Below are 12,649 nucleotides of genomic sequence, written 5' to 3'. Positions count from 1 at the left end.
ACAATGACTCCTAACCACCACTTTTTTTAACAATAAAACCCCATTAATTTACAAATTATCAGTCACAATAACTTAATTATGTACACTAATTAAGGCTTTTAATATTCTCACTAACCATATTAGTACAGGGATGCAACTATTAATCATCTAAATCAATTAGTTGTCAGAAATGTGTTCTTGTGGTTTTCCTTCTGCAAATTGGAATTTCCTTCTTAAATAAAAGGCAAGTTGGCCAACTACATTGGGGTCATACTCATTGCATTTCAGAACGATAGAAACTGCCAATATTTTTGTCTATTTTTTGCATTAAACAAAGGAGAGAGAGAGAGAGAGCGGGAGAGCAAACTGCAAGGTCTACAGTAGGAGCAGATGATTGAGCTTATAATGTGGGGATAATTTATATGAATATATTACAATCAGCCTTAATTTCTACGTTGAAAATAAGATATATTATTAATTTTAGAAGAGTAAATGGAAACATCAATATCATATGGATATGTGAGCAGAATTGCTTTGCATTGTTGGGGACTTATTTGGAGGCAGAAAAATGGGAGACTGAATTTATGAATAGATCAACCCCATTTATATTGGGTATTTTTTCATGTAGATTTTATTTGGAACAAATTTTTTAATGTTCTATAAAAGAGTTTTAAAAAAATAAAATTTTAAAGTTATTATATTATTGAATTTTTTTGTTGAAGCAACAAAAAATATTGATCAAATATAAATTATGATTGCACTCTGAAAAAATATAATAATAAAAAATTGTCCCAACGATCATAATTTTAATATTTAGTTTTTTATCTGATTAATGTTTTTTGAATTTGCCTAATTCAAATAAGCTTTGTGAATCTTATTTATATATTATTATTAATATAATATATAAAATAATATAATAATATAATAATAATAATAATAATAATAATATGCTAAATATATAGTTCATTAGAGCATCTTAATAAGAATATTAAGGAGTAAATATTAAGGAAACATTTGGATGCTTTAAAATGGTAAAAAATATTTATATACAAGTGGCCAACGGCAGGCACAGCATGAGGTCAAGGTTTCATGTGAAATTTTTTAATAATTTGTTATGCAGCGTGGTGGCAAGATGAGTTGTTTTTTGGTCAACTAGCCTAGTTATTTTATATTACAAATTTTCCTTATGGTTGGTAGGAGCAAGAAGGGTTGGGATAAATAAATATATAACTGCTAATCTATAAATTAGTGGTCATTTTATGCTAATGCTTTCAGGGTGCATGATTGCAATTTTTAATTAATATAGAGGATTTACAAGCATGCCACTCAAAATTATTTATAATTTCATATTTGACACTTAAAATTGAATATTTACTTCTTACCACTAAAATTCTATAATTCATAAAAAACACTATATTGTACTACACACTGTCACGCCAAAAGCCCCCTCATGTATAGAAAATTTTATTGCGCAAAATTTCACTCATTATTGATCTAATAGCTCTTGAAAAATCGTAGTATATATATATTCTTTTGCATCCTAATATATGTACCATTTGAGAAGAAGGTGAATGTCTTCATCTTGGCAAGAACTTCGTGTCTCACTCGAAATCAGCGTAACACATTTCATATGAAAAAAGGTATATTATGAAACAAGTTGTTTTCTTGTTCCAGAAAATTAAAGAGACATATAAGTGAATTCCTTTTTTTTAGTTCATAGTTAGACAATAAATTTAATATTGTTGCGGACTGGAACATTCGAGGCGATAGAGAGATAATTAGCTTAATGTCTTAACTTTGAACGAAGATCTAGTGCAAAGACATCTAAAGAGAGAGAGGTGCGAGTGTCATAAAAGACACCAAGAATATTTTATTTGAGATTGTTTGCCAAAGTATTGCTTGATGGCGCTAACCTGCTTAAAAAATGCAGTAAGAATGATTGACCTATCTGATGTTGTTTGTCAGAGCGTTTCTCGCTAACGTTAACCCATATGGAAAAGTTTGAGAGAGATCAAGAAGAGATGTTTAACCTATCTGAGATTATTTTTCAAAGTGTTGCTCAATGATATTAACCTGTGTGAAGGAGGTCAAATTAAAACTACGTGGGATTTATCATGCTTTAATTATGAGGGGTCGAATGCTGCGTGTATCCCAAATTGAAGGTGAAGAATGGTCTGTCTTTATACCGTTATTGTGTTTTTATGGCCGAGATTGTGACGTTACCTAAGGAGTAATAGTTAAGCTTTGGACTATAAAGAGTTTGTAAATCACTTTAAGCTTTCTTACTTTTTTTAGAATCTTTTCAATAGATGGTTGCTAGTAGATTATTTCTAGACAAGTAAAATATCAGAGGGAAGGGACTTGCTTAATCATAGTCATATTTGAAATTGCAACCAAGTTATCCCCCTTGTACAAATCAACTTCCCATAAATTTGATACAACACTAACTGAATGGTGAAAGGTTATAAAACAATTTTCGCTTGCTGTTGCAATGAAGTTGTCCTTAATATTGAAGGTCCTCTTTTAAACTTGATAGTAGATTATGATAAGGGGACTACACTGTCCCAATCGTACCCAAGACGTTGACATGATCAACCTTTCGAGGTTGTAGAAAAGGTTACCCCTAGTCATGAATAATTTTCCACATATGACGTCAAACTAATGCTGGCTGAAAAATTCACGGCAATAGAGTAGAAAGATTTTACGTCTTAGCGATGCAAGAAAATTTAACGCACAAATAGGTAATTGAAATGATAAAGAAATACTTATATTTTTGCGTGGAAGACCCTGAAAAAGGGAAAAAAGCACGGGATCTTATCTATTTGAAATGATTTCACTAATGTTTAAGCAGATTACAGTAGTCGAATCGTCCCTTAACTCAAGGACATTATAAATACAATGTGATGAGGATATTGTCCAGCTTCAAATGGATATTCTTGAGCTCAAATAAATGATAGTTATTAGAAATCTGGTGGCGGTCGACGAACGGGTATATGTCCGATGACGGTCAGTGGTTGGGAAGAAATCCAAAAATGGTCGACGAACAAACAGAAGTTTGACAGTCGATGGTTGGGAAGAAATTATGCGGCGGTCAACGAACAGACGGAAGTCTGGCAGCGGTCAGTGGTATGGAAGAAATCCAGTTGCGGTGACAAATAAATGGAAGTCAGCCGACGGTCGGTGGTTGGCAAGAAATTCTACGGTTAATGAATAGATGGAAGTCCGGCGGCGGTTGGTGGTAGGGAAGAAATTTGGCGGCGATCGACGAATAATGGAAGTCCGATAACTGTCGCCAGTTGGGAAGAAATACAACGATGGTTGGCGAATATATGGAAGTCATGCGATTGTTGGTGGTCGGGAAGAAATTCGACAGAGGTCAATGAACAAACGGAAGTTCAGCGACTGTTGGTGGTCGAGAATAAATCCGAAGGTGATAAATGACAAGAGAGCTTTCAAATTCTTTTCTTTCTCCTCCCCCCTTCATGTGAAGAATGAGGGCAAATTTATAGTTTTATGAGAATAACATGGCTTGTAAATATGAAGAAGATAGAGTGCATGTTGAGAGTGTTCCTTTGGATGGTTGATAGCGATTCCCTTGATCATAGAGCGTTTATAAAGTATTTATTTGCCTTAATGACATCAGAGTTAAGCAATCTTGAGCGTTTATAAAGTATCTATTTGAATGTAATAAACCTTCGGAGTATGCTTCGAACCCTTGATTTGGGCCCATTTGAGCTCGAATTGGACTGGTTTTGGTATTGTTAGGTTCATCTCATTGAGGTGTTCAATTTTATAATAAGCCTTCTGAAATTGGAGTTCGGATGGTCCTGATTTTAATTTTTGACACTTTAACTCATACTTGCATTGATATTAGTGCCCGATCAAGATGAATTTTTGGTGACATATCAAACATCAAACATCATCGAACTTCTACCATAAAAACTTAACCCAGTGTAGTTGGAATTACCAAAAAAAAAAATACAAACTGAGAACTATAGCCAACATATGCGTTAAAGTGTAATGGCAATTACAACTCCAAACTTCTACACTAAAATTGCTTCGTATCTTCCAAAACAACTTTGCATTGCAATTAAAATTTTCAGAAGAAGCACCATTTGCCTAAATTTCATCGTTACACTTTCCTCAAAATGCAGTTCTTGCGCACGGAAAAATGTTAAAATGCTACTGCAAGTCTGCAAATTCAACATTGTCGATCCATCCACAAAATTTCATTGATATTATACCAATTTCAGAGGCATAAATACGCAAAACTTTGTTTCATGATTTTTAGCTCTACAACGGGTCGGAAGTTCAGTCCTGGACGCCATGGTGGATGGTGGGACTTGCGTCGATGGCAGGACGGTCGGGTAGTCGACACAATGCGCAGGCAGCTCGGACGATATGCATCCTCAGACGTCACACGTGGGCTGGCACGGATAGCTCGAAAGCGACGCGTGGGCAGGCTCAGTCAGCCTCGGACACGACAGGCGGGCAGACACATCAGCTTGTTTCAAACGGTTTCCGGGTCAACCTGAACCGACTCGTTTTTTCAAACATGTCGAATCCGGGAAGCCGAACATGACTCATTTGCGAAACGGGTTTACTCTAACCCGAAATTTTGAGTCGGGTTTGAGTCTGATTTTTGGGTCGTGACAAATATTGACACTCCTGTGAATATGTTTATGCCTATAAACCCATCAAATTAAGGTTTTAAAATACCTCATAGCAACATAATAACTTGTAATATGTTCGCATAAAAATAACAATGAAGCTAATGATATTTTACAACAGCTGGATATTTAAATGGGAGCAAAAGGTTAAGCACTGGTGAGTATCTTGCATTGTGGCAGTTGATGTCTCACAAAGTTTATGGAGTTCACAAGTGAGTTGGTGGTTCATATTTGCTATTAAATTTTTAGTATTTTATTCAAAATATTAAATTTGATATTGACTTTCATATGTCTTTGATAAAATATCAGAAAAATATTTGCATTCTCTTTTCCTTTTAATTTTGTTAAATAACAAATAAAAAAACTCAATTTTACAAGAAAAAAAAATTATTGTCTCGGAAAACATAAATCATATGGTGGCATGGTATTTTATCATTCATCCACCCACAGCTAAGACGTTGATTTGCACTAATCTCCAAGCAAGCTTGATGTGTTTAACTGTTTTAAATTAATAATGTCAGGGACAACCTACCTAATAGTCTTTAAAAGGGACTGGTTGTCGGTATCCATATGGGCTAAGGGCTTGCTTATGATTGGACTGAGACGCCGAACATTTGCTGCATTTTTAGGCAAAAATCGACGGATTCACCAACAAAACTTAGTTTTAGCTGATCAACTATCAGGTTTGGTGAAGTATTTGGAGGAAAGAATTTTAGTACGTAAATTAAGTTAGTTTTAAATAATCTGACAAACTCACCAAATTTTAATTTGGTTGGTGGGCGAATACGGTTGGGAACCACCCAACTCGTGCTCGATTTTTCTCGAGCGGCAGGGCCTCTTAAGTGTGTCCAATCAAGTGCGGGCCAGGAGATTTCTGAGGTGGGTGCCTCGCTCTTTCGGGAGTGGCATCGGGTGGAAACACCGTTTAAACAAAAGAAAAAAAAGACAAAGGATTCATTTGAGATACATTTTTAAAAAATAAAAAAATAATGAATAAATATAAATTATGATTTTTGCGATTTAAAAATCAAAATAGTAAAAAAAAAATATTTCAAATGAAACTTAAAGATGCCACTCGATGAGATGAATCCAATGAGTCTAAGATCGACGAATTCCAATATCATGAAACATTCAAATGCCCAATAAATGATCCACGATCAGGGGATTCAACATCACCCATTCATTCAAACCACTCTCAATTTACCCCTGATTTTCCTCCTATTCTGGCCATGCCACTCTCAAAAAACTATAAATAGACCCCTCATTTTTCATAGAGGAGAACCCCCAAAGGGGGAGAAGAAGGAGGCCCAAGCAAGAAGAGAAAAGAAGAGAAGGAAGCAAGGCAGAAAAGGAAGAGAAGGAGGAGACTCCTCGACCATTGTCGGCCTTTCACGTGGCAGTCGACCGACGCTGCAGTTTTGTCTGATCGCCAACTGACACCATAATTAAGCAAGAAGAAAAGGAAGAGAAGGAAGAGGTTCCTCCTGGACCACCACTGAACTTTCACCTGGTAGTCGATCAACACTGGATTTCTACCCGGCACCTGACTTCCGCTTATCACTGGATTTATGTCTGTCACCGAATTTCTACCTAACGCTGAACTTATGCCCGTCGACAGACTTCTGCCCGACCGCAAACTGACGTTAGACTTTTACACGTCTTCCAATTGACTTTGGACTTCTACCAAATTGCTAATTAATGCTAGTTTTTTTCCTTGTCCACCAACTAATGTCGTACTTTTGGAAGGACACCAATTGTGTTGTCGGGCCTCCATCGCCTTGCGACTACGGTCCTTCCGACCTCCGTCACCTGTCGACTACGGTCCTTTTGACCTCTGTCGATAGACAGCGGTCCTTCCAACCTTTGTTGCCCGCCGACTACTGTCCTTCTGACCTCTTTCGGTAGACATCGGTCCTTCCGACCTCTTTCGACCGCCGACTACGATCCTTTTAACCTAGTCGCCAGAAAATGATATTTATGACATCCGTTGCCACCAATACGATCCTTCCAACCAACAACACATCAGCCAAGACCTCCCCCCCCCCCAATGAAGGGCCTCATTGTAATCGACTGAAAATAATAGTGAATTCATTCAAACTAGATCAGACCCTATAATTTTTTTCCCTTTTCAGTGTTTTCCAAGTAAAAATCTTAGTGTCTCTTATAAATATTACACCTCTGCTCTGTTATCTGATTGCATGTTGAATATTTGTACAAAGCTATAACGTTAAAATTTATATTCCTCTATCGCCGCGAATATCCCAGGACGCAACAAAGGTTAAGATGGATAAAATCTTTATCTTAAATATAGAATTGGTAGTAGAGTACCATAGGGAGCATCATAGAAAATTAACTATTGTATGCAATGTTGAATATTTATTTAATCAATTTGCTAAGGGATTTTGGACGGAACTTCCAGCGTTGTCCATTACAGTGCTGCAACGCTCGTCAAATTTATAAATATGAAGGACGGTTTCATTATTTTCATTGTGTTTTGTGTCTCTTGAGCTATGATTTCGTGATTCTCTCTTCCCCTACTCAAATTATTCTCAAATGGTCCCATAATTGTACGCGAGTAAGAAGAGAGCTACATCTTCCTATGAAAGGAGATTTATTTCTTTCGTGGTTGAAGAATGATATGCACAACTATTACAAGCAAGCAGTTAATTCCTGAGCAAGGTTTTCAAAATCTTGGAGGAGAGATAATGCAAATTACAGTAAAGAGGAGTTGGGAGACACTGTGGGAGGATCCTAGTGTGTGTGTGTTGTAAACATAGTGAGGGAATTTTTTGTCAACGTTAAAGGAGCCCATAATAACATTTGTGAGAGGTAGGGGTGTCAATATAGGTAGGGGTGTCAATATTTGACATGACACGAAAATCCGACCCGATTTCAAAACGGATTGGCTTCGGGTTCAGGTTGCCCGCAACTTCTTGCTCTCACCCGCGCGTGCCAACGCCTGCTCACGCCCGCTCGCGCATATTACTCGTGCCAGGCACTTGTGTCCACACCAGACCGCTTTCCTGCCGTCCCGTCGTCTAGTGTCCCGCCGTCGTCTTCCTCAGGTCAAACATGTCGGGTCGGGTAACCCGATAACCCGATGGGTCGGATCCGAGTCCGAATTTCCAACCCATTTATAATATCGAACATCGTTTAGAGATAAATAAAAATATGCCATGCCACCTCCGTTTACCGTGCTCAGTACTACTGACATGTCACATTCGGATTGATCTCCGAACAATGAATTGCGTTCGGCATCTGCACAGAATAACTTTTCCAAAAGATAAGATGAACATCTTTTTTGTGCGGATCCCAGATTGCATCCGGAAATCAATCAGAATGTACAGGTTTTTTTTTTGCTTGGTACTAGTGCTTTGTATCACTGTGTATGAGTGACGTGGCACAACCTATTTGATCTCCAAACCGTTCAATGTCTACACATAATAATTACATTTTTTGGGGTAAAATTGAGTTGTACTTTTATTTTATCCCTGTCAGATTATGAACAAAATTTCAAGAGGCAAAAGATTTTGTGAAAAATAAATTAATAATGATGAAAGTGATATAAAATTAATAAAAATGTTAAATAAAGCGTAATTTGTGTGTATATTATTTAAGAGAATATGCATATATTTATATCTCTACTATTTAAATTTCTATATTTATTTATATTTTTTTTTTTATCTCAATTTTATCAAATTAGAAATAGGAAGTTATTTCATTTATGAAAATTAAAATTAATGATATTTTAATATTATTTAAATAGTTGGGTGTTATATAAAATACATAAATATTTAAATATTTTAAAAAATCTATAATATGTATAAAAATCTCCACTTTTAAAGATCTTAAATTTAGCTAAGTATACATCAAATTTTCTTTTAAACAAACATAGAGATTAAATTAGTTTATTAATTTTTATGTTTTGTATTTATATAAATATAAATTTAATAGTCTTGAATTTAATCGTAATAATTTTTTTTTATTTTCTATATTATATGTGAAGCAAGATTTTTAGTTAAGGTTTAATGTTTTTTTTTTAGGACACTTATGTCAATTAAGGGAGACTTACACACACATCACATACACAAGATTCAAACCCAAAATCTCTTTGTTGCTAGCCTAAATTTCCAACCAAGAGATCAAGATGAGCTATGTGGTTTCATATTTTTAAGGATTTGTTTTGAGCTTTGATTTTAACATGGAAGCATTTTCCATGAAGAAAATAAATTTACCAATTTTATTTGCTTAAAAAAATGCCGAGCACTTCACAGAAATTTTATAAATTGACTTTTTTAATTGGTAAATTTTTTTGACAAATACAATAAATAAAAATTTCTCTGCCGAACTTTATTTGTAAACTTTCCATTTAAATCTATTCAAAATTTATTAAAATGTTCAGTTTTAAAAAATTTGGTCACGCAGCTCTTTTTGATTTGTTGGCTGGAAGTTTTGACTATTAATTGAGAGATCTTGCATATATGATGTATGTATAGGGGTGTCAATATTTGACACGACACGAAAATCCGACCCGGACCAGAATCGGAAATTTCGGGTTGGACCCGACCCATTTTTGGACCAGACCCGTTTGAAAACGGGTCGGATTCGGGTTCGCAGATTCAACCCGTTTGAAAAAACGGGTCGGGTTCGGGTTGACCGGGGTGAACCCGAAAACCAGTTTATTTTAAAAAAATTTGGATTTCCGACCTGCTGCCCCGTGCCCGCGCGCCACACGCTACTGCACTGCTGCCCAGCGCTCCGCGCTGCCGGCTGCCGTGCCCGCGCCGTCGCCCGCTGCCGAACCCGTGCTACCGCCTCGCTCGCCGCTCGTTGTCGCGCTAGCTGCCGAGCGGGTCGTGTCGGGTCAACCCGACAACCCACCGGGTCGTGTCCGGGTTCGAATTTCCGACCTGTTTACCTACCTGGGTCGTGTCCGGGTTCAAATTTCTGACCCGTTTTAACCCGGGTCAGTTTCGGGTTCGACCCAAACCCGACCCGTGACCCCGAAATTGACACCCCTATGTATGTATGATTTTATCCTAATTGACCTAAATGTCCACTAAAATAAAAAATTTGGCCAACTCTTAGAATTAAATAGGAACTGAGACAAAAACATTTCAGGACATTTGGTACTATCAAATTTTGGCTGAAATCATTGAAAATTACCTAATGCTTATCCAATTATATTATATTGACGATTATGCTTTCAAAAAAATAATTAAAAAATAAAATAGATACAAACATAAAATCAAAATTATTAAAACTATTAAGCCCAATAAACACAAGCTTGTGCATTGGGATTATGTGAGCATGATTGGAAGGTAAACCACAGCTTAAAAAAATCTTGTTTTAAATAATACGGAAAAAACATGAGCTCAAATATCACAATTAAATACCTCATTTGAGATGGCTTTTTTATGGCTTCGTTTGGGAAGTCTGAGTTTTTTTGGTCATATGAATCTAAATCCATTAAATTTAATTTTAAATGAGTATAATAAATAGTAAATTTAAATTACATTTATATCAAAATAGATCTGATAAAAAAAATGTCAACCATAAATTTTAAAAAAATATATCTTATTGTTGCATGTTAGAATATTCACGATAGTAAAGTACAAAACTTTGTGTCTTAGTGCTGCATGAGTATTCAGCTCACAAAGAGAGAGAGAGAGTAGAAACGCCATAATTTTTACATGGAAAATTCTAAAGGGAAAAACCACGAGGTCACGCCTAGTTGAAATGAATTCACTATTGTTTGAATATATTAAAAATGATTAATTCGTCACTGAATTTAAGGATGATCAGATTACAATAGTTAATTACCGGATTGAAATCTAGCGATGAGCAGGGATCAGACAGAAGTCTGACGATGGTCGGTGGTCGGGCTTAAATCCGGCGTCAGTTGGTGGCCGGGAAGAAGTCTAGCGACGGTCAGTGGCCGGACGGTGATCTAGAAGAATTATATTGGCAAGAAAACTATGATTTTTCTCCCTTACCTCTCTTTCATTCTTTGGTGGAAGTAAGGAAGAGAAAGAAAAGAGGAAGCAAGAAAGAGAGGAAAGAGAGTTGTATTCTTAGAGAATTACCTACTAAATTGATTCTCTGATTCCAGTCCATTTTAAATAAGCAAAATATTAAATTACAAATAGTTTAATTATATTTTTGTCAAGAGAAAATTTTATTTTAATCTTTTGCATATTTTAGCAGTTATATATGACCAATTCAACGGCTGGGAAAAATATTAATTTAACGAAAATGTGGTTGAACAAGCTGATCGTGCAAATTTAGCCAATCAAAGATTACGGCTCATTTTTAGCCTCTTACTAGAAAAAGGAAATATGAGCTATAGTTTTTTTTTTACAGTAATATTTAGATCAATTTAGCATGCTCGAATTATATAGATACAACATTTTAATTAGTAGCCAAAATTTATAACAAATATATCAAAATGAGCTGCATTATAAAAGGTATAGTCATTTGAATTATCCATAAATTTGCACAAATGTATAAAAAAATTATTTCAAGATATTCAGATGAAAAGTATTATTTGAATAAATTTTAAAATTAAAAAAAAAAAACTAAAATTAGTGGTTTGTTTGTAAATTTAATAATTTTAAATTCATATAAATTCTTTTTTATAGACAAAAGTCCAGAGAAACACAATTTCGATGCCATTGATGGCGTAATACGCAGATATTTCAGTTGCATCCATCCAACAAATAACCAAAATGAAATGAATATTAAAAAAAAAAGGAGGCGAAATAAAATGAAACAAAGAAATAAAAAAAACAGGGATAATTCTCTCCAATCCCTGAGGGTAAACTCCCAAACTTGAATCCATCTCAGGTCTCGCCGTCTCATTTCCCCTTCTCCGGCATCCCTGCCGCCGCCGCCCCCCGAGATTCCGATACAGAAGCGAGTTTCTGTAAATTAAGCCGGACAACCGTATCGGCGAAAAGCCTTGTGTCGTCTTCCGTATTCCCTTCCGGCACATCGACGATGTATGACTCGAGCACCACCGTCCACTCATCGCATCCTTCTTCTTCCTGATCCGAGCCTCCAAACTTCGTCACCGTCCTGACCGATCTGTAATTTCTTAGTCGATGCTCACCGCCGATGATGCTGAATCCGGTCACCCTCTGCTCTTCGTCGAGGATGTCGAGGCGCTCTATGCTTCTACTCCCCGGAAGACCAGAGATGACGCTGACTTCGCGGAGGCAGCCGACTTGAACATCCCCGCCTCCTTTGATGGCGCAGCTGCGGATGAAGTGTTTGTGTGTTTGGGGAAGATCGAAGCGGCGAACCACCGACCAAACCGTGGACGCCGGGGCTTGGATTTGCTGCGCCATGAGGGAGGAGCATTGACCGGGGCCAACCTGATACTGGTGGTGGGCTTCTATCGTCGGCTGGAGTGCGATGTATTCATCCGCGGTTAAGCCGAGCGGAAGATCGCCGGCGTATGCTGGCGGTGGCGGGGATTGGGGTGGGGATCTCTTGTGTGCTCCGTTTCGGTCCATCGCTTTTGCCCGTACCTGTTTTTGCGGATGGTGAAATGAATGGGGAGGGGTTCTTGATTTATATCATGCGGCGGGCAATGAGCCATTTTTAGAAAGGAGTAGTACTTACGTAAAACGACTATTATGACTGGCGTCTGCTAGCACATTTTGCTGATAAAGATCTTGAATTTCTATCCACAATTTTTTTTTTTGTTTAAGCACTAAAAAATTCAGCACTTGCTAATTATGTTTAAGCATTCTTTATATTATAATTAAAACTTTTTTTTTTTTTGCAAAATTATTTTGTCCTTAATATAAATGAATAGTGCGAAATCTCTTGTTATATTTAAGTGGTTCATGCGAAAATGTTTTAAATATTGAAGAGAGATTTAATATTACAATTGATATATCTTTAAGAAAATTGATAGAGTGATATGAAACTTGAGAAAATATTTGAATTAAAAATTTTTAAATTAAATTTAAGATTACATGAACTTCAATTTC

The 12,649-nt window shown here is 36.4% G+C and overlaps 1 protein-coding gene across 1 annotated transcript; it reads right to left on the bottom strand.

Annotated features, from left to right (window-relative positions):
• Window positions 1-11,378: 11,378 nt before the first annotated feature.
• On the bottom strand, window positions 11,379-12,254 carry LOC110106122 (abscisic acid receptor PYR1-like). Its single transcript, XM_020835885.2, has one exon. The coding sequence runs from the start codon at window positions 12,164-12,166 to the stop codon at window positions 11,507-11,509; it is 660 nt and encodes a 219-aa protein (XP_020691544.1). The 5' UTR covers window positions 12,167-12,254; the 3' UTR covers window positions 11,379-11,506.
• Window positions 12,255-12,649: the final 395 nt, after the last annotated feature.

The sequence above is a fragment of the Dendrobium catenatum genome, unplaced genomic scaffold, assembly GCF_001605985.2.
Source record: "Dendrobium catenatum unplaced genomic scaffold, ASM160598v2 fragScaff_scaffold_853, whole genome shotgun sequence".
Taxonomy (NCBI): domain Eukaryota; kingdom Viridiplantae; phylum Streptophyta; class Magnoliopsida; order Asparagales; family Orchidaceae; genus Dendrobium; species Dendrobium catenatum.
This window is presented reverse-complemented; position numbering and strand designations above follow the sequence as displayed.

Excerpts from the sequence above, each read along its gene's own strand:
- LOC110106122 (XM_020835885.2), bottom strand. The coding sequence starts at position 12,166 with ATGGACCGAAACGGAGCACACAAGAGATCCCCACCCCAATCCCCGCCA.